Source organism: Fringilla coelebs (assembly GCF_963513975.1).
Source record: "Fringilla coelebs genome assembly, chromosome: 1".
In the NCBI taxonomy this organism is placed as follows: domain Eukaryota; kingdom Metazoa; phylum Chordata; class Aves; order Passeriformes; family Fringillidae; genus Fringilla; species Fringilla coelebs.
The window spans coordinates 65404545-65426274 of NC_140028.1; the positions used below are offsets into that span (position 1 = coordinate 65404545).

General features: G+C 41.2%; 1 protein-coding gene across 1 annotated transcript in view; it reads left to right on the plus strand.

The window, feature by feature from the left end:
• LPCAT1 (lysophosphatidylcholine acyltransferase 1) overlaps positions 1 to 8648 on the plus strand; it is a 60129-nt gene extending 51481 nt beyond the window's left edge. The window contains exons 13-14 of the mRNA XM_084215508.1: positions 2692 to 2830; positions 7049 to 8648. Coding sequence (XP_084071634.1) covers positions 2692 to 2830; positions 7049 to 7233 — 324 coding nt within the window. The 3' untranslated portion in view covers positions 7234 to 8648. The remainder of the gene's footprint in view (positions 1 to 2691; positions 2831 to 7048) is intronic.
• The last annotated feature ends 13082 nt before the right edge of the window (positions 8649 to 21730 follow it).

A 21730-nucleotide genomic window follows, 5' to 3' on the forward strand; every position in this document is an offset into this window, starting at 1 on the left:
TAATATGCAAAATAGTTTTATTATTTGAGAGGAAGAAAAGCTCAGACTGGATGGTTATTTTCTTTCTGGAAGCACTTGAAGTTAATTAAACTGTTTTTTAGGAAAATTTCTGTTCTTCATTATCTGCTTCACTCCCTGACTCATAATACATAATTTTGAGTCACTTTGTTAATTACAAAATATAAAGTTAGCTGTAAAACTGCAAAGAAGGCTTATGCATGTATTAAGAAGCAGAAGCAGGTATGGCTCATTTTATCCTGCTAGTGATGATTGGAAGGGTTAAGAAAAGTGTCAAGCTGAGGAAATTTTGCTTATTCTGGGATTAAAAAATACGGAAAGAGAACCTTTTTTAATCCTTTTCTACCTCATGTCCTGACTTCACCTACAATAAGATACTCACACAACTTACCTGGAGCCTTTGAAGAACCCCCATAGTTCATGAGTGTATGACTTTGAACAGGTGCTCCCCTCTGCCATGTGCTACTTCTTTCAGGAAAAGTGCAACATTTCACGTAGCTACAAGTTTTCAACGTTAACCTGTTTGGTGTATTAGTGAAGAACTTGAATAGTATCATTATATGGAGTTGTTACAAAACTGGGGAGTGTGGCAGATACACCTGAGGGCTGTGCTGCCATTCAATGAGACCTCCATAGGCTGGAGAGGAGTTTGGGGAGAAACCTGATGAGGTTCAGCAAGGGCCCATGCAGGGTCCTGCATCTGGGGAGGAAAGCCCCAAGTGCCAGCACAGGCTGGGCTGTGACCCACTGGAGAGCAGCTCTGCAGAGAAGGACCTGAGAGCCTTGCTGGATGGCAAGCTGGCCATGAGCCAGCAGTGCCCTTGTGGCCAGGAGGGCCAGTGGGATCCTGGAGTGCTCTGGGAAGAGTGTGGCCAGCAGGTCAGGAGAGGTGATCCTGCCCCTCTACTTGGCTCTAGTGAGGCACATCTGGAGTGCTGGGTCCAGTTCTGGGCTCCTCAGCACAAGACAAGGAGGTAATGGAGAGGCTCCAGTGAAGGCCACAAAGATGATTTGGGGTCTGGAGCATCTCTCTTATGAGGAGAGACTGAGGGAGCTGGGGATGTTTAGTATGGACAAGAGAAGACTGAGAGGGGATCTCATTAATCCATATAAATATCTCAGAGGTGGGTGTCAGAGCAATGGTACCAAACTCTTTTCAGTGATGCCTAGTGACAGAATGAGGAGCAGTGCCCATAAACTAAATCACAAGAAGTTCCACCTCAAGATGAAGAAGAAATTGTTTATATTGAGGGTGGCAGAGCACTGGAACAGGCTTCCCAGGGAGGTTGTGGAGTCTCCCTTTTTGGGGACATTCCAAACACACCTGGATGCACTCCAGTGCACCCTGGTCTGGGTGGCCCCACCTTGGCAGGAGGTTTGGACTAAGAGCAGCGCTCCAGTGTAAGTGCTACACCTTCCCTTCCAAACTGCTAAGGAAACTAAAGGCTATTGTAAATCCTGTCAATATAGTGTTTATACTGACCACCCAATATTACCTGACTACTTGTTCTGGGAGAATGTATTAGGTTTTATTAAAGAAATGTTTTGGTCCTTGCCCTAGTCCTGTGAAACTGTGCGCAGGCTAGGTGCAGGGGGCAAAAGCCAAGATTCCTGATTTGAGCATATGTTTTCTTCCATGGAGTTTCAATATTTTTATTCCCCTATTGGGGGGGCACCCCACTAAGGTGTGCTGTCTCATGGCAATTGCTTTGCTTCTGTGAAAAATACATACTTATGCCTGTTTTGTTCAATCTCATCAGTTCCCACCTTGTCAATGATGTAGAGAAATTAAAAGGAAGTTTCCTAAATGGCACTTTACATGGTTTGATATTTTCAGTGTTGTCATGCTTGAAAAGGAGAGAGGTTTTGAAATATTTCTTTCTCTCACTTCACATTGTATAGGCAAATTGTGTCATTTTAAGGAAGCACAATGAAGCTGTATTTGGTACAGATGTTTTGAAGTATTCATGTCCATTTCTCAGGGTAAAACACCATGCATATGCAAAAATGGAATGAGACTGAGCAATTATTCATAATTATCAATCTGTCAGCAGTAAAGCTAACTCTTTCTGAGGTAACTCTTAAGGATGTAAGAGTAGGCAATTGATTGTTTTCTAGAATAAATACTTGTAGAAAATTATATGCCCATATGTAGATGGGTAGGATTCTTCTGATTAATACCATTTAGATACAGACATTTAATGGAAACTCGCTCTTGGATTTTGGTCAAAGGAATCTTGAGTTTTACACCTGACCAAGTGGAAATGGTATCTGATTTAGGCTGACCTAAATATATCTCCCAATATTACAGACTGTGTTGGAGTTCAGACACGTAGCTCAAAGGACTGAATATTGTTCTCAGTTATATGTTTGCAAAACATGTTTGTGTTTGACAGTCTTGTTGCTGAGTATCACGGTGATTCCAGTGGTTAGACATGTAAACATAGGACTTTTTCTGATTATAGCAAGCTTTACTTTCGAAGCATGCTCATGTGAACTGGTGATGATATTTTTTACCCAGACTAATCTGAAATCCTTAATACATCACATCAGTCTGAGAGTGACTAGAATTTCTAATACCAACTTTTTGTTTTGCTTTACTTCAGTGTAGTGCTGTTTATAGGAGTTGGCATTCAGCTTTGCAATGATTTATCTTGCTGTTTTGATTCACAGCTGTACCAGTCAGAAGGCGGAACTGTAACAGAAGAGGATTTAGCTCATATTCTGAAGACTGCCATGGGTGTGTCACAAATTGATGTTACACATCTTTTTAGAGCTGTAGATGAAGAGGAAAAAGGAAAGATTACATATGGTAAGTATTCTAATTGCATCTGAGCTGACACAAAATGCTTGCACTCATGTTGACAAACAAAGCAATTACATTTTTATTAAACTCTGCCTTTTTAGTTGGCTTGGTGACTTCAGTACTGATAACAGCACAGCAAACAAAGTAAATTTACGTTTTAAAAAATGAGTTTCACCTTTGGTATCAAATGCCATGTTTGCATGTTTTCAGTTTTCCCCTTCTCTTCAAGTCACATAGTATGAGGATTAGCTCTTCAAAGTATTCTCTTCTATGACTTCCATGTAGGTGAATGTGTATTTTAAAAGAAACGTGCCTTAGCTCTGTCTTGTTGTTTTGTGTCTTGTGTCTGAGAGCAGGAAATGAGGGGGTTAACCAGGCTGCCTATTCTATAGTCTGCAATGTAGGTGGAATGGAGGCGAGAAAGTTGCATTTGAAAAATCGAGACCTGCGTGAATAGATTGTGCTGGGAGTCAGAGTACTTATACGCTACTTCTGATTATTTATGTTTTATGCAGTAAGGTTCTAAATTTAGTTGTATCATTTGAGTATTAACTGAGTTTTTGAGAGCCAGCATATTAAGTATCTCCAGTAGAGGTGCTTATGACATACCCTGTTCTAATTGTTTTCCCTCAGGATAATCAGTATGTATTTAATTGGTAAAAATCTTACAAAATAATACATTAGTGTTAGTAAATCATAGTTTCTACATTAGTAATTCCTCTGTTTCAAGCATACAGTATGTATGTAAAGCTTCAAATGCACAAATATTTTAGAGTTACTGAAGTCAGTGTCAGGACAGTATTGCCACTGTCCTTTCCTTTTTGCCCAACTACTGTCTTCTCTCCTTGATTCCTGCTGTACTATCCCTTTCCTTTCTGTGCCTGTATCTGTCACATCCCCAGCATTTCCACATCCATCCTGCCCATTGCCTTTTTCCTGCCTATCACTGTTGCTTCTTGTCTTCCAACTCATAATGTGCAGTGACTCAGCTCTTCCCCCCACCTCCCAATCACTGGCTTCAAAAATACCAGCACAAATCTTAAGCTGGTAAGTGCAGCCGAATTTTAATTTTGGCACATCTCATTGTTTGAGAATAGCTAAATTTGCAGTCATTTACAAGTGAACTCAGACCAGGTCATGTGAGTTGCCAAAGAATTAGTATTTTAATATTAATCTGTAAGTGTTGCATTTAATCTGCACTTTTTCCATAAGTGGTCATCATATGTTCCCATTACAAGAAAATCTGCACCACCAAGCCACAGCAGTGGCCACTGGAGTGCTTGGTCCTCATTTTCACTATTTTATATCCTGTAGTCAAGAATAGTCTTTTGTGATGGAACACAAAGCAGATAGCAGGATGATGTTTACATAATTTCTTTGAAACTTTTCTTAGCAGTTTTTCTGAGAGAAGTGCTCATTTTATAGCAGAAACATGTCATTTTAACATATCTAAAAATTTAATAGTGGGAGTAAGTCCAAGTTACTAAATTACAGAATTAGAAGTTGCCAGTGACTTTCAGTAGTGCATCTCTGTCCTGAGAGTTCCTGTCATAAATATTCAACCTCTTGCCTTCTTGAGAATATGTGGAACTTCACACATGCTCCATTTGTTGCACTTACTAGAGAGGAGAGGTGAAAAAACTTGCAGACCACACAGTTCTGAAGATACTGTCCAGACAAGTTCCTAGAAATCAAAGCATTGTATCTGATGGAACTAATCTTACTTTGGATACACACAGCACTGCCAATCTCCTTTCTAGGGTGTTGGAATTTAAAGCAGGAAGATTAGGTTGAGCCTTACTTGTAAGAGCGAAAGATAAAATACCTGAAGTATCAAACCTAAATTGCTGCATGCACAGCAGAGTCCTTGAAGCCACAGATCTCATCTCAAAGGTAAAGCTCAGATTGCAAGTAAACAGAATAATCAAGAGCAAAATCGAGGTTGTGAATCTGAATTTTTGGAAATCTGAATTTTTGTTGCATGGCTGAAAGCACTCTGGTTGCCAAAGATTTATGTATCAGTCCTCTTATACAGTGTGCAGTTGGCTTAGTTGTTCAGATGCACTTTCATTGCAATGCTTTTCCTTTTAGCCTAATATAGACAGAGGCAAGATTTATCAGTCTTAAGACATGATTCTGAAGAGTTTGAGTAGGTTCTCTAGGAGGGCCTGTCAAATTCTAGAAAACTCTCAACCAGCTCTTGATAGACAATTCAGACTGCCTGGCTTGCTGTAGCCAGAAAAAAAAAGGGGGAATTGGCCATATTTGGAGTATCTGTATGGATGAAGAATCAGGGAAGGAAGAATTATTAGCTGGAAATAATTATATATTAACCACAGGATTATAATATTATTTAGCTTAGCGGAAAAAAACCTAGAGAAGATGAACAAGCACAGAGCTTCCAGGAGGAGCATCAAGTAGTAGGAGGGTGTTTCAAGGGTAGGAGAAAAACCTCCTGAAGTTCTTGTAGTACATATGCATATTTAAAGCAAAAGCATCAACATGAATCTTAACTCCACTTTGGGTTCTTTATTTGTCTCTTTGTTTTAATGGAGGTGGGAAGCAAAATTGCCTTCTTTCCCCAAGTTAATGACTGAGGTGATCTTTTCCTTCAGTCTAATGCTTCACAGTTGCTTTCAGTTTGAACTCCAAGATGAGACCTGTGATTAGATGCTGGAATAGTTGGTTCTTTCTACATGACCTTGTTTCACGTTTCTGATGAATAAGGCAAATGGGATTCCAAGCACTTTTCATTGCACTCTGCAAGTAAAACTTCAATAAGTATTCCTTAATACTTTCAGTACTTATTTCAACAAGACCCAAAATGTCAGCTTACTGAGATGCATCTAAAATGTTACTCTGTTCAATTTGGATTGCCCTTTCCTCTTGAAGACTTTATCATTTATATGATCCATCAGCTTGTTGTACATAGAATTTTTCAACACAGATGGTAATGTTGGTTTTCATGACCTAAACTTCATCAACTTTTGTTGAAGTTATAGGTCCTGAATGGTCTAGATCCATATAGACTGTAGATGAAGGATACCCACTTTTTTGTGAGTGGAAGGGTAAAATTATGTTTATTGCCTTCTCCTCACCTATCCCTTTGCAACAGTTCAGAGGCAGGGTTGCCCTACAACTTCAGTGCCTCTGTGAGCCATATGGCATTCACTTGCTCCCTTGCCCTTTGCAGTATTGAAAAATCATGTCATCTCAAAGAGTGGCAGAGAGGGAAAGCTGCAGTGTTTCCCTTCTTCCATACCAGCCCAGTTGTAGGAGGAACTGGGCTTCACTCCTTTGAAAGGCTTCTTTGGGTGTCATCTGCTCTGCATTCCAGGGAATTCACATCATCATCTGATCATGAGCTCTTCTGGGATAGCACAGTGAATTTGAGTGGGAGGTGTGTGATACACTGTAGGTGACTGGATTAGTGAAAACATTCACATCCAGATTTTTCTAGTGTCAGTTTACATTATAAGAATAGCTTCTTGTTGCTTGGTTCATGTACAGTATCTTGTGTTCAGATCACGTCATATGGGCAAATTGAGACAAAGTTTCAGTGTCTGATTTTCAACACAGAATGTTACCTCTTGATGTTAAAGGTTCCCCACTCCACCAAGAACTAATCTGGTTTTTCTTATTATCATGTTATTATGTGGCATTAAAATCAGGAGCTCTTTCCTGTGTTTTAAATTACCTCCTCAATATTATTCTCTTAAATATTGGGACTTTTAAAATGCTGAAATCTTGAAAACAGAAGGCAACAATGACAGCTGCTGTTAGGCTGCAGCAAACTATGAGTGCAAAGCATTAAAGGGCATGTTTGCAAAAGAGTTTTAAGAGTTTAAGAAATGACTGCTCTTGATGTTCAGTGATCTTCAGCTGGAGGGCTTCTGTACTTCCCCAGTGAATAGTGAAATGCTATGTCAGGGCATGTGGTGCTCATCATGCATTTTAATGCAAATCTGAGTCTGTTTACCCCTTCATACAGCTAAGCTCTGGCCTGAAGTGTTTTCAGAGGGCTTAGATAACTCTTTACAGCATCTCAGCTCTGCAGATGTGATAAAGTTAGGCTGAAAGCTAAAACAAGAACTGGGGATAGCGTTATGTTAACTGCTGCTATTTTCCTCCAAAGAAATCATGTGATTATATATGTGTAAGTATTCAAATTTAGCATCCTTCTGTTTCAAATAGCTGATTCTGTGCAACAACTATTTTTTTTAGATGACTTCTACACATTTGCTGTGTTGCACCCACACTTTGCAGAAGAATATCTCTATGCTGATCAGATGGGAGCTGAGAGCGGCTTGGAGGCTTCATCTCTTTCTGCTCCTAATGGTATCTGTACTGACTTCAGCCCTGACAACTCTGGAGATAGAAGGAAGCCCTTTCAGAAGAAACTGAATTAACACTACAACTGTTACCTTCCTCTCCTGGTGAGAGGGTTGTATTTTCTTGGGATTTTCATAAGTCACTCCAATTATACAGCAAATACCAGTTTTGTGTGTGAAAGTTCTACCTGAATACCATCCTTCGAATCATACGTGCTGTGTTTAACAACATGTTCCAGGTTACTTTGGGAAAGGTGTTTTTATTTTTTTTTTAAAAGGTCTTTGAAAGGCAAAAATGTGAATGTGCTTCATTATTAATGTTCATATTTAAAAGGAAGCGGCACACCTTATTTATATTCCATTGGCTAGTTCCATGTACCAAGTGTCGCACAAACTGTGCATGTATAAAGAAAATGTAGCTACTATGGTGTAAAGTGCACTTTGGTGATTAGTGTTTTCCCTAGTTATGGGGATGTTTATTTGGGGCCAAACTTTGCTGTCCATATCTGAATAGTCAGTCTTGTTGATTTTGGTGGGAATTATTCTCTTGAGCAAGGCAAGCATACGTTGGCCCTTTGTTTTGGTTTCAGTGAGCAGTTTGGAAACAGTAATACAAAAACTTGCTAAGGATTATTTTTTTATTTTTATTGCTGAATGACAAAATTGTTTCTCTTTCCATGGTAGAATGAAAAGGAGAGGCTCCTTATCCCTCACCCCAGCACTTTTCTACTGTAATCTTCCGGATGCAATTAAACATGAATTCTTTCCAAACTGACATGCCACATACTGTTTGAAAATACATAACTGAACTGTTTGTGCTTTTCTCTCATAACCTATCCAAATCACATCCACACACAACATTTATGGCAGATGTATACAGAAAGATTTATCAGGAATCACAGGTTTCTTTTGTAGCAAGCCTGTACAGATAACCTAGCATGGAATACATCATGGAAACTTTGGTGTATCGGCACAAATTGGAAAGGGTTGCAGTCACTTCAGAGGCCAAGCCAGCAGCAAGTTGCAGAACATCCCAAAGAAGTGCTAGTTAAATCTCTATAGCAACATAACATATACTTCATAGAACATATATGAAGCTTAGAATAGTTTAGAACTGTTTAAAAAAACCATGACACTTGTATTAGTAATACATATGTTTCCTTTTGTAAAGCCAGATGCCTTAACTGCTACTAGAGGTCTCAGAGAAAAATCTAGATTATTATAAAACCACAGAGTTTCATTTACTAGGAAATGTGACAGAAGCCTCAAGGAGTAGGAGGGAGGACTCTGTCACAAAATAACTGTGATGGCAACTCTGCTTCCAAACAAAAAAATCTTTCAAGTCATTTCTGATCAGTTTTATAGGGTTTTGTGCATGGAAAATTATTGAGATTTGAGCCTTCCACAATGGAATTTAAAATTAGATTTGAAATGGAAGAATTTTAGCAAAGGATGTCTGTTTGTATCAAATGCTTTTATAACTATTTTTTAAATACCAGGTGTTTTAAAGCTCATTAGGGTATTGGAATGTGTCCTTAGAAATCCTGAACTGTATGTGGCAGGTCTCCAAACTAGAACTGGCTTTAATAAAGAGGGTAGGAGGAAAAAAATGCAAGAAAATATGCTTTATGGGGGTATGTGGAGGTAATAATTAAATTTTTTATTTATCCAGGTGACAAAAGCCAAGCTCACAGAGCAGCAGACTGGCTGGCAAGATTTGAATTAAAACTGATCATGAAAAATAGGAGAAGTTAATTGAAAATGTAAGGTGTATGAGAAGCTACACTTAAGTAGGAATAGTCAGCTGCACAGAGGAGGGAGTGAGTATTACTGTGCTATATCTGGAAGCAGGGATGGCACAGAATATTTCAAACTGAGCACTGTTAACTCTTTGCTACAGAAAAGATGGAGGGAGACATCAGCATGTGGCCTGTGAGAAGCGGGGTTGGTATTTCTTTGTTACCAACATGTGATAAGGTCTTAGCTGAGGTACCTGTTCATATTGGGGCACCTGAGAGAGATGGGCTGTAAATTAATAAAGTCTGGAGGACAGAAAGTACTCAAAAAGAGATCAAAAGTATCCTTTAATCCAAAAGAGGAGACTGAAGGAAGATGTGAACAGTCTTTGAATATGGAAAAAGTTGTTATAGAGGAAATAGGAACACTCTTCTCCACAAGGATAGTAGATAAAAATTGAAAAGGCAAGTTAAGCATTAGGAAAAGTCTCTAACAATATTCCTTATTAAGCTAAGGAGAAGAGTTCCAGGTGGGGTGAACAGTCTGCCTTCCTTCACTGGAGGAAGGAAGTTTTTGAAACTGGAGTTTTTGAAAATGGAAAAGACAGAGAGCTCCAGTAGAGGCACTTGATTTTGCTGATCATGCCCCAGGGTTACAGGGAGATGTCCCTGAGGTCTGTTTCCTGTAATTATACAGATGTAAGGGAAGGCAGCTGTACACTGGACATATTGTATCTCTACAAGACTAGGACACATGGCTCAAGCTGGCTAAGGTAGTTCTTTTCCTTTGTATGTGAGCTTGGGAATGCGAGAATTTCAGAATGCAGGGAACGAGAGAGTTCCCCAACATGTGTCTGGAAAGAAGAAAGAGGTAAGCTTAGAATCCTGTGGACAACTCTGAAGTGAGAGAAGCTCCAAAGAAAGAGATAGATTACCACATCTGTGAAAAAGCAAAGAAAGCTGATTGAAGTTGGCTAAATACAAGTGTATCTAATTTGCATGTATGGTGTGAGTAACTTGAGGATCTGTTTGATGAAAACCTATAGATTCATTGACTTTTTATTTTTATTTGTGAGGTGTTTTGTAATTGTGGTGAGTGCAATAGGTGTACTTGTGTGCACCTAAGCTGTACAGAGTGCATTGGAGGGCGCTGCAGCCTCTAGTAGATGGGCCCGTGAACAGGCTCCACCAAGAGGCACTGAAAGTCCCATGCACCAGAGAGCTCTGTCCAGAGCTGCTGCTGGAGAAGGCTGGTGACCAACACAAGGCACAAGCAAGTACTCTTGGTGGATTAAAACTCATTTAAAAATTGGTGGATTCAATCATTAAAAAGAAAAACGCATAAGACAAAAAACAGATTCTGGAAGGAAATGTGATTCTCCCTCTTCTGAGAAATTACTGAATGAGATAAAGACATAATAGGAGGAATGATAGGATGAAGGATCAGCCTGCATGGGAACATTGTTAGATCACATATCACATCACAAAAGTTGAGATTAGTTAATATAATTCCATTAATTTTAGCATTTGTAGTATATCATATTAGACTGTCTTGTAGCGAGAGAAAAGCCACATTCCCACAGGGCGGTGAACTCGGGCTCTTGAGGGCAGAGACCTGTAACCCAGCACATGACTGCAGCCATACTCTCATTGCAACTCATCCATCAAACCCCAGCCTGCAGAAGTGTTTCAGTAGTTCCTGATGAGAAGCCTTTTTAGAGGCATTTACTGTGGGGCAGCTGGATTGTGACAGTCAAGTTTCAGTGACCTGATGCAAAGTCAGAGTAGAAGTGAAAACTTCTTTCCCCTTCACCAAACATTGACATGTAAATGTTTTCCATTAAAATGTCACTGATTTTATAGGCAGATTGGTATATTTTAACAGGTATTATCAATACCTCCTAAATTTACAAGGGGACATAAGCAGACTTAGCAACTATTTAACTTAAATGGTCATTACACAAAAAATGCAGTGATGTGAAGGCATTTGACATTTCTGATAAGCATTTCTGTACTCTTATGTAACACTGCCATCCCTTGCCAGCAGAGTTCTTGCATCAACCTGAATTTTTACATATTGTATGAGATACCCAGCCAAGGCACTGGGTATCTCTTCTCATATGCCTGAACAAGTATTTAAGTTACCCAGAAAACCACAAAATCCAAAATATCTGAAGTTTGGGGGGGGGGTGTTTGTTTTTTTTGTTGTTTCATTTATATTTTTTCAAACGTAATGAAACCCTACTGAAACCAAACAAATGCTTGGTAGGTGCAAATCATGTTTAAACCACTGTCTCTAGCACAGTATGGCAAGTGCTATTACAGATTTTTTGGGGAGTCTGTTGTTGTAACAGATAAATTTAAAACACTTCATAGGAAATTTATAAGCCTGATGGAGAAACTAGGCTGTACTCTTAGTTTTATCTAAATTAATTACACTCTATGTTTTAGATGCTTTTATTGTAGCTAGAATGATCTAGGTGTGATAAATAGCAACCAGACGTGTGTGTGTTTGCTAATCCCATTTTCAGGGTATAAATCCTTAGGTCACAGGGGTTGAAAAGGACTCGTGTGCAGTGAGGAAGTGATGCAACCTCTTTAGTGTCACAGCTGCCAGAAGTAAATAGCTAAGTGTCACACAGAGCTTTTTATTAATATCTTCATGCAAGCTGAATAACTTTGTTAGCTAGTTTAGGCCTTGGGGTGGTTGGAGTATTTTTGTATTCACAAAATGCAGTAAACGTTTTCCTGTAAAAGTAATTCCTGCACTTCAATATCTGATAAATTTATAAAGCAGGTGTGGTTTTATGTATTTATGAGTTCCCTGATAAGTTTATCTTTGGTATTGCCAGTTAATTATTCTTCCTACTTTTATATTACCGTGTGGTAACTATAGCTTCTCATAATTACTGTTCTAATCACCTTCTGCTCTCTGCTCCTTCAAAAATAGCATCGTCATAAAAGGACAAATTTTTTAAAAAAGCAAAAAAAAACCACCTGCCATGACTTAAAAAATACTAGTTGCAGAACTCCAGTAGCATGTGCTGTAGATCCTCTGATCTCAGAAAAAAACTGTAAGCACAGTTTTGTATATGTTATGAAACTAAACAAGGCTGGAGAGAAAACAAAATTCTGGTTTAAAGTTCTGACCAACTAAGTTCAATTTTTCTTTAGGTCAGAGTGTGGGTCATAATACTTTCTGAAATGTTGCCTTTTGCCTAATGTGATCCCTCTGTTTTTTTCTCTAGCAGAGCTTTCATGAGTGTTCTAGAAACAGGAAATGACAAATACATTAGCCAAGAGTTCCACATTAGCAAAATTCAAATTTGGCTCCTAAAGCCATATTGAGGCACAGAAGTTCCCTGTGAACCAGACACTTCAAATAGTTTGCTACTTTTCAGGTATCTGAACTTCAGCTGATTAGGAAGACTTAAATTAACAAATTATTCTGAATAAATCACAACAAAAAAAACTCAGAAGAATAGAAAATGGAAAAAAGTGCTGTCATCAGTGCCATTGATAATTAGTTACTAATTAATTAAATTGTTCATTGATCAGTCCAGCAAAACTGCAAGATCTGTTTCACATATGAGCAAGAAGGCTTACATTCAGGTAATTTTGCTATCCAGACTAGGTAGAATTTAAGCCAGGTGGTCTTTTCTCAGAGGGTGATTTCTTGAAGGTACTGCAACATCCCAGTAATGTCCTGGTCACTGACAGTGGAGATTTCATCTTCTCACCCTGCCTTTTTTTCTCTGAATTGTGGAGAAAAGTATTCAAACCATGACAGGAACCCTGTAGGATCTTCTTACAGGTAAAAACCCTCCAGCACCACCTCAGAGATACAAAGGTGATAGTTCTGTGGAATAGTTATGGTGGTGAACTGGATATACAGTGCTGGTCACCTTGTGGTCAAACCAAGTATAAATGATAATACTGAGTTAAAACTACTGAGAGAACACAGCAGCAAACAGGGCATTCTATAGATGTGTTTGGACTTGGGTCCATGAGTATTTCCTTCTCATAGTGCTCAAGTTGAGACAGTTTCTTTCTCTGGGAAACATTTCAGGTTTCTTTCAAGATACTAACTACTTGGAAGAGTGCTTTGTTTTGTAGAAAGCAGGTTCTTTTTCCCCAGATGGTGCAACATGCTTTATCATGTGTAATGTGATTAAACTGAAGTGGGTGATACCAAGAGAGGAGAGGATATAAGAGGTTTATAAAATAGAGGGTTTATGTTTCTGTGAGATATGCTGACATATTTCTGCACAGTAGTGTTAACTAGTGACACTGCCTAGATTGTCTTGCAAGTCCATTATGCAAAATCCTTTTAGTAGTTGTGTGGTGGCAGTGGCTGTTTATTCCACTTTCCTTAGCAGAGTGGCAGTGCAGAATACTCCTGTGCAGACCAATTTTGGGGTAGAGATGTATTTGCAGTTTTAAAATCATCAGTGTCTGGAAACAGAAAGAGTAGAATCACCTTAGCACTGATTGCACCTCAGTAAGTTATTCCTGTTACATAACTTAGCTCTTTGGGGTACTTTTTTATTATCACAGTTATCATGCTTTATTCTGAGCTAAGTTGAACAGAGCCATATGAACATCAGAGCTCACTTGAGAAAGCTTGGGGATCTCAAAAAAGGTGCTGTATGATAATCTGTTGGTAGAGTGTTGCATTTCAGTTTTTTCACTTTGACCAAAAATGTCAGAAGCAAGAGAAAAAAGTCTTGACTTCTGTAATGCTCTATTTTTATACTGTCAATGGGGTGTTATTTGAGAGTGCCAGTTCTGAGCCAAAGTCAGCTGAAGAAAAATCAGGCTGAACTTCTGATTCCGAACCAGCAAGTAGAAAATCCCATCCATGCCCAGCATGGCAGCTGGCCTTTTCCCACAGTAAAGAATGGTGTTTTCTGCCTCTTGGGCTGGTGCATTCAGTTTACTGTATCCCTCGTTTTTGCTTGTGCTGTCTGTTCTTTGTAGGTTTGTTGCAGCCAGAGGGGGACCCTGCTGCCTCTTAAGCTGAAGTGACATTCATGGACTTTTCTCCCTGAGCCGGCAGCAGCAGGTGAATATTTGAGTCCTGTTCTGGCATTGCTACCCAAAACTAAACTATTTTAGTTCTTGCCTGCCATTAGGTACAGAACTGCTTTTTCTTTTCATACACTTCAACCATTGCAGGTGTGTCCAGGTGACAGCAGGTCTGAAAGAGCTTATGAGATTGTCCTTGTTCCTGTGAGCAACAAGACATTAAATTTAGAAGTATTAGAAGTTTACAGTGAAACCTTAAATTGGATTGACTCTTGACTCGCTATATATATCACTTTCAGTGTGAGCCTGTTCACTTCCATGTTCCACATGCAGGATCTATAAATGTGATTGCAAACAAAGTCTCCTCATGGATACCGAAGAAAGCTGACGCTCAGGCACTTTTCATCCTACCATGGTACTGGAAATGAAATTCATCTGACAATAGGTTGTTTCTAAGTCTATGAATGTACACGGGAAAAACCCAAATACATGTCTTTTATTCACTATCCAGCATGAAGACAATTTTGTATTTTAAATGCTAAAGAAATAAACTTTGAAAGATCTTTTATGGCCTAAGTATATATTTTTTTGTCCTATGTTTTCTTTTATAATGAACTTCGAGCAAAATATTTCTTATATTTCAAAAAGGACATTTAGGTTAGCCAGTGCTGTATTTTCCAGACAACAAAAGCAGTTTTAAAGTCAACATATAAAAATGAAATTGTATTTTTAAATATGTGAATTAGAATTCCTTTAAGTTAAACATGTCTCCTTAGCAACTGTATATACTTAGACAAAAAGCAAACTCATTGCAGCTGCTTGTCTCTATAGTTGTTTGTGTTCTGTGATTTGTTTATATTGCTTTTTCATATTGCTCTAAGGGTATTAAGAATCCATGTAAATCAGCAATGATAGAAATAGAAGTCAGAAGTAAATTTCTTTAGAAGTGATAGAATTTGTTTCCTGGAAGAGGACCAAGAGTAAGCATCAGCTAACCTTGTATTAATGTACTATACTACTTAAATGTTGCAGCATTGTGCTGAAAGTATTTGACATCTGTTCAATGGGACCACTTTCTAAACCTTTTTGTAATTCCCAGCATCTGCCCAGGTGTGTGAGACTAATTTCTACTTTGATGACAGATACTAGTTCATCTTTTTTGGAAAAATAAACTTGAATAATCAGCAAGCTGAGAAATAACTCAGAAAAAAGTTTATCTCTGTTGTTGAACTTGCATTGAGGATATCATTTTTATACTTTGGAAGGAAAAAAAAAAGATTGCTATGGTTTTGAACACACTTGAAACTTTAAATGCAAAACCGAAAAAGTTAACACTGAAATTATCACATATTGGAATTTTCTTGTACTTCTACTGAATCCTAGTTAGGCACTGCCATGAAAAGGATGCTTTTAGCTGGAAACCTGTGTTGACAGAGCAGGGAGCTGTTTTGTAGGGACTCACTTGTGAGGTATCACGTTGTTGTTCCATCAGTGGTACAACTTCTATTCCTGACTTCAAGGCTGCTCAAACAGAGCTGGTGTGTTTAAAGAAAAAAGGTTTTTATTGTAAGAGCCCTTGGATGTGCAGTGTAAATCTGTAACAATAAATAGTGCTACTGGATAATAATGATCTAAATGCATATTTTCTGCTGTAAATTTCCCTCATGTGGCTCCAATGATATGTGTACATAGACTATTACCTTTGCACTGAACTGACTATACTTCATAAAATGAAGAGCAAAAACAAGTATTGTACTAAAGATGATCATACCTTGTGGCTCCAATTGTGGAAATACTTTTGCAGAACAAAAGGTATAGCTTCAGTGTTACAAATTTGATTTTTATATTTTTTATTAACATGCATGGAAGACTAAGGATAATATTTTTTAAAAATGAACTTGGTTTTTGTACATTTTTTCAATGTTTAAAACTATATGATTTAACATTACCTCTGAATGCCAGTGATCAGTAAATATTTCCTTTTTAAAGGAAATACCTCAATTTGAGCATTCTTCTCTTGTTACTTGTCTGATAGGTTAAAATGGACTATAGGGTGTGATGAAGTGAGCTATAGGTGCTTAAACGGTGCTATAGAAGGCATGTGATGATTGACTGAAAGGGACCTAAATGATACACTACAAGTGTTGAGTGCAGTTACACAATCATGGCTCATTCTGCCCAACTGGACATGTTCCTCATGAATGGCTTGTAAATTTTCAGCGTGAAGCCAAATTAAAAAATGAAACAAAAAATACTTGGTTTCCTCTGGATTTTTTTTTCAATTTTTTTTTTTTTAACCACAGGGTTTACAATAAGGGAAAGGATACAAACCATAATTGTGAGTAAGACTGAGTCTGTATATGTTTAGGCATGCTTTGTTGATGGGTGTTCTCTGTGTCAGTGTGTGTAGGAAAACAGTGTTTGTTTACCTGACAACTGGGAGGATGAAATGCAGGGGTTCAAAGGGGGAGGGAGGGGAGAAAAAAAACCAGAAAAAGCAATATCACTCTGTGACAGCAATATTGTCTCCAGTTCTATTTTCAGTGTTTAAAGAAAAACACTGAAAGATTAAAAAGTATTTAGAAAAGGCACTCCAGAATTCTGGGAGAATAAGTCTATCTAAATTAGACTGAATTAGCTCTGGCTACATTTTTTTTTTATTCAGGAAGCAGACAAGAAGGGATCCAACACTCCAGACATCTATATACCTGAAAAATTGATAATGGAGGGTGGAAAAAAAGGCATCCTCTGAGGTCCAGTGGGTGTAAGCTGAACCATTAATATGAACAGTATCAAGAATAAAAGTGAACCACTGGGGAAGCTCACCAGAGAAATAACAGACATTCAGGATGATATGAAGGTTTCAAGGGAAGACTTGTTAGTGTTTTACTTAATGTTACTCTCTAATTTCAAGTGATGGAATTGTTGTGGTTAACCTCAGCTGGCAACTAAGTACCACGTATCCACTTGCTCACTCTCCCCCCCACCCCGGTGGGAAGCGGAGGAGAACTGGGGGAAAAAAAGGAAAAACCTGGGGATTGAGATAAGAACAGTTTAATAGTTGAAATAAAATAATAATGAGAAAGGTGACAACAAGGAGAGGGATAAAACCCAAGAGAAACAAGTTATGCACAACATAATGACTTACCACCCTCTGACCAACGCCCAGCCTCTCACTGAGCAGTGATCAGTCCCTCTCAGCAATTCCCCCCAGTTTATATACTGGGCATGATGTTCTGTGGCAAAGAATATCCCTTTGGACAGTTCTGGGCAGCTGCCCTGGACATGCTCCCTTCCAGCTTATTGTGCAGAGCATGGAATTCATCCCACGAATGGGTTTGCCTTTGCCCGAGGCAGCAGTAACCCAGATTGCTTTCCCCAGCATATTTTTTACATGCATTACAGGAACTTTATTACCTTCCACATGAAAGTACATAGAAGTTTTGATTAGGTAGGGCCAGCCAAAGTGGCAGATCCTCTGGTCTTCATTAACCACATGGCCTTTGCTAAATGTGTATCCCAGTGTTGGAAGATCCCCCCTTGTTCTGCCTCTTCCTCACGTTCTTGTGGTGACCTCACTTGGTTCTCCTTTACTGAACAAAGTGACTTCTGCATCCGTGTTTTCTCCTGTACAGGAGCAGCCGACACCAGCATGGGTTGGTTCTCAGGGCCAGGTGCTCTGCCTGCTGCTGGGGTCAGAGTAGCTGCAGTGCCTGGTCTCTTGTCATCAGATCCAGAGACCTTCTTCTCCCCTTGAGGGTAATGAATAAGGCTGAAGAGGACCCAGTAGGCCTGGGCCAGACCCCAGGGTGTTGCAATCATCTGTGTCTCTCTGGAATAGCCAGGGCACTAGCATACTTTTTCCAGATGTTTTACTAGTTTTTCCACCATCTGCACTTGTTCAAGGGTGAAGTTCCAATGCACTGGAGGTGCCCACTGTCCTGGGCACCTGCCCATGCTGTCCCACTGTAGTGGGTTGGCCTGGATGGATTCCAGGCTCCCACCAAAGCCTTTTTCTCACACCCCTCCACAACTGGACAAGAACAAAGGGTTTGTGAATTGAGATAAGAACAGGAGAGATCACTCATGGAACACTGTCACAAACAAAACAGGCCAGAATTATAGATATTAATTAAATTTATCACTGACAAAGTCAGAGCAGTATAATAAGAAGTAAAATAAAACCTTAAACACACCTTCCCCCCACCCCTCCCTCCTTCCCAGCTCTACCTCCTCCCCCAGTGGTGCAGGGAAACAGGGAATAGGTGGGATGGTCAGTTCATCACCGGACATTTCTCCTGCTACTCAGGGAGAAGAGCCCTTCCTCTGCTCTCCCATGGGGTCCCTCCCATGGGAGACAGTTCTCCATGAACTTCTCCAGCATGAGTCCATCTCATGGGCAACAATGCTCCCAAAATTGCTGCAGCACGGGTCACTCTTCCGCAGGGTGCAGTCCTTCCAGGACAGGCTGCTGCAGAATGGGCTCCTCTCTCCATGGGCCTTTCCTAGAGGAACAGCTTCCTCTCAGGCATCCAGTATTGGACCTCTCCACGGGCTGCAGGTGGGTATCTACATCCCTGTAAATCTCCATGGGCTGCAGGGGCACAGCTGCCTCACTGTGGTCTGCACCATGGGCTGCAGAGGAATCTCAGCTCTGGTGCCTGGAGCACCTCCTCCCCTTCTTTCTCCACAGACCCTGGTGTCTGCAGTTGTTCCTCTCAAACGTTCTCACTCGCTCTTCTCTGGCTGCAATCACAACTGCCCAAAACCTCTTTTTTTTTGTTGTTGTTTTTCTTAAATATGTTACCATAGAGGTGCTACCATTTCTACTTGGCCCTGCCTTGACCAGCAGCATGTCCAGCTTTGGGACTACCAGGACATGGAGGAAGCTTCTGGAGAAGGACATGGAGGAGCTTCTCAGAGAAACCACCCCTGCAGCCCCCTTCCTGCTACCAAAACTTGACCATGCAAATCCAATACAGTCCCACACCCTGCCACTTGGGAAGTATCCAGTCCCAGGGCAGGTCTCTGGGTAGGATTCTTAAATAGCTGTTTGACTTTAGGCCAGACCTGGAACACATGCAGGAGACTTAGCAATAGGAACTGGTTTGAACAACCAAATCAAAATTTTCAAAAGGTGTCTCCTCCATGGATTGGTTCTCCAAGGAGAAGAGGTAAAAGCCATAATTATTAAAGCAGTGCCAAGTATAAACACCAGGTTAGTTCTATGGCCAGCCATTCCCTCATATCATAAGCCAGAGTTGCAAAGTACAACAAAATTATAACCTTGGCTCTGTCCCCATGGGTGATAAACAGCCCATCAGGGATTATTTGGAATGGGAAATCCTGCAAGTAAGGTAACACATAATGCAACTTTAAGAAAAAGCACACCAACTCTGAGAGCAAATAAATCAACATTGTAACCAGCAACTATGAAATTAATATAATGAATACTTGTATTTGTTCTAATGCATTCTAGTTAGATTTATCCTCATTGCTGAGCCCCATATCAGATGCCAACAAGAAGTGCTGTAGATTAACCCTAGCGAGTAACTAAGTACCATGCAGCCCTTTCTTCTCCCCCAGTGGGATGGGGAGGAGAATCAGAAAAAGGGAGAACCTGTTGATTGGGATAAGGAAAGTTGTTGTTGTTGTTGTTGTTGTTGTTGTTGTTGTTGTTGTTGTTATTATTATTATTATTATTATTATTATTATTATTATTATTATTATTATTATGAAAACTGATACATGTAAAAGAGAAAGAGGAATAAAACCCAAGAAACACAACTGATGCACGCTACAGTAGCTCACCACGTTCTGACTGATGCCAGACCCTGTCCCTGAGCAGTGATCAGCCCCTCCCAGGAACCCCCCCCCTCAGTTTATATACTGGGCATGACATTCTGTGCTATGGAATATCCCTTTGGAAATCTGGGTCAGCTGTCCAGGCTATGCTCCCTCCCAGCACCTCCTCACTGGCAGACCACGGAATGCTGAAAGTCCTTGGGGTAAACACTGCTGAGCAACAACCAAATCATCAGTGTGCTACCAACATTCTTCTCATGCTAAACCCAAAACACAGCTCTGTACCAGCTGCTAGGTAGAAAATTAACTCCAGCTGAAACCAGGACAGGCCTGAATGCCCTTCACCTACCCAGGTGTGTGTTTTCTCTCATCTGTGTTGCAAGGAAACTCCTGGTTGTGTCACTGTGCTGAGCTGTTGGGGCAGTTGGCTGTAACTCGTGCTTGTGCCTCTCCTGCCCCCGAGTACCTTCTGCCCAAGCCTCTCAGCTGAGGTGTACTTGAGGTAAGTGCTTGCATCGTCACTTTCTTCTGGTTGACCCACACACAAGCAGACAAGGAAGGACCACAAGAAATGCTTCTTTTTCAATTCAAGCACAGGGCTGGGAAGAGTCTTCCCAGCTCCCTTGAGAGACAATATTTGGTGGCTCAGGCCTAGGAGAGCAGAGTATGACTGATGGCAATAATGGTGATAATGATAATAATCACGGTTGTTGTTAAAAATAGGTTAGAAACTGTTGTAAAATAGTTGACAGATCGTTAAGCATGTACTGGTAGTTTGGTTATTATATTGTAAAAGGGGTTAAAAGGATAATTATAAGAAATACGGTACTCAATGTACCGTAATATACCAAAGTTAAGTGCAGCAGCCCCCAAGCGAAACGAGCCAGCCTGGACAGAGCTGTAATGGGCCAATCAAGCGCCTTAAACCTTCATGCAAACGAAGGATCCAAAAAGAAACCAATCCAAAGGGACAAAAAACAGGATAAAAAGGGGCTTCTGACCCACTGGATCTGTGCCGCTCCATCTGGGACATCACTACAACGCTGCTCCAGAAGAACCAGTGCCAGCATTGCAGCATCCTCGATGGGACCGCTCCTGCTGCTCCGCCTGCGGGCCCCCATGCTTTAGGCCTTTCCTTTTTTTATAATAAAAGCTGAAATCACTTTAGTACCGGGAGCCTGCTCTCATTTTTATCAGTTATCAGAGCCACACACAATCCATTCAGGCCTCTGAAATCATCGAGTCCAACCCATGACACCGGCTGGACCATGGCATATAGTGCCGGGTCCTGTCTTTCCTTAAACACCTCACGGGCATCCATCATCCAGCTCCATCTCGCTGGGCAGCCCATTCCAACATCGAATCACCTTTCTGTGAGGAAACTCCTCCTGAAGTACAACCTAAACCCCCACGTGCAGTTTAAGACTTTGTCCTCTCATCCTGTTACCTGGGAGAAGAGGCCGACCCCCCCTCCCGGCTGCAGCCTCCTTTCGGGGAGTTGTAGAGCGATAAAGCCCTCCCGAGACCCCATTTCTCCAGGCCGAGCACCCCCAGCTCCCTCAGCTGCTCCACATGGGATTTGTTCTCCTGACCCTTCACCAGCTCCAGTGCCCTTCTCCGGACTCGCTCCAGCAGCCCGCTATCCTTCCCTCCGGCCCCGAGCGCCGCTCCCTCCGCTCCAAGCCCGGAGCGCTCCCGGCGGCGGGCCGCGCCCACAGCGCCCCCTAGCGCCCACAGCGCCCCCTAGCGCCCACAGCGCCCCCTAGCGGCCACAGCGCCCCCTAGCGGCCACGGGCGGGGCCGTTCCGTCCCCGCGGGGCGCGCGCGGCTCCCGGCGCCGGCAGCCGGGCGGGGCGGGCCGGGGCAGCAGGGGGCGGGGCCTCCCGCGGCCGCCGGAAGTGACGGACAGCCCGGTGGGGCGGGGCGGGGTGGGCGGCGCGTGGGGGATGCGCGAGCGGCGGCGGCGGATCCCGAGCGGGGCTGCGGCGGGGGGCGGGGGCGGCCGC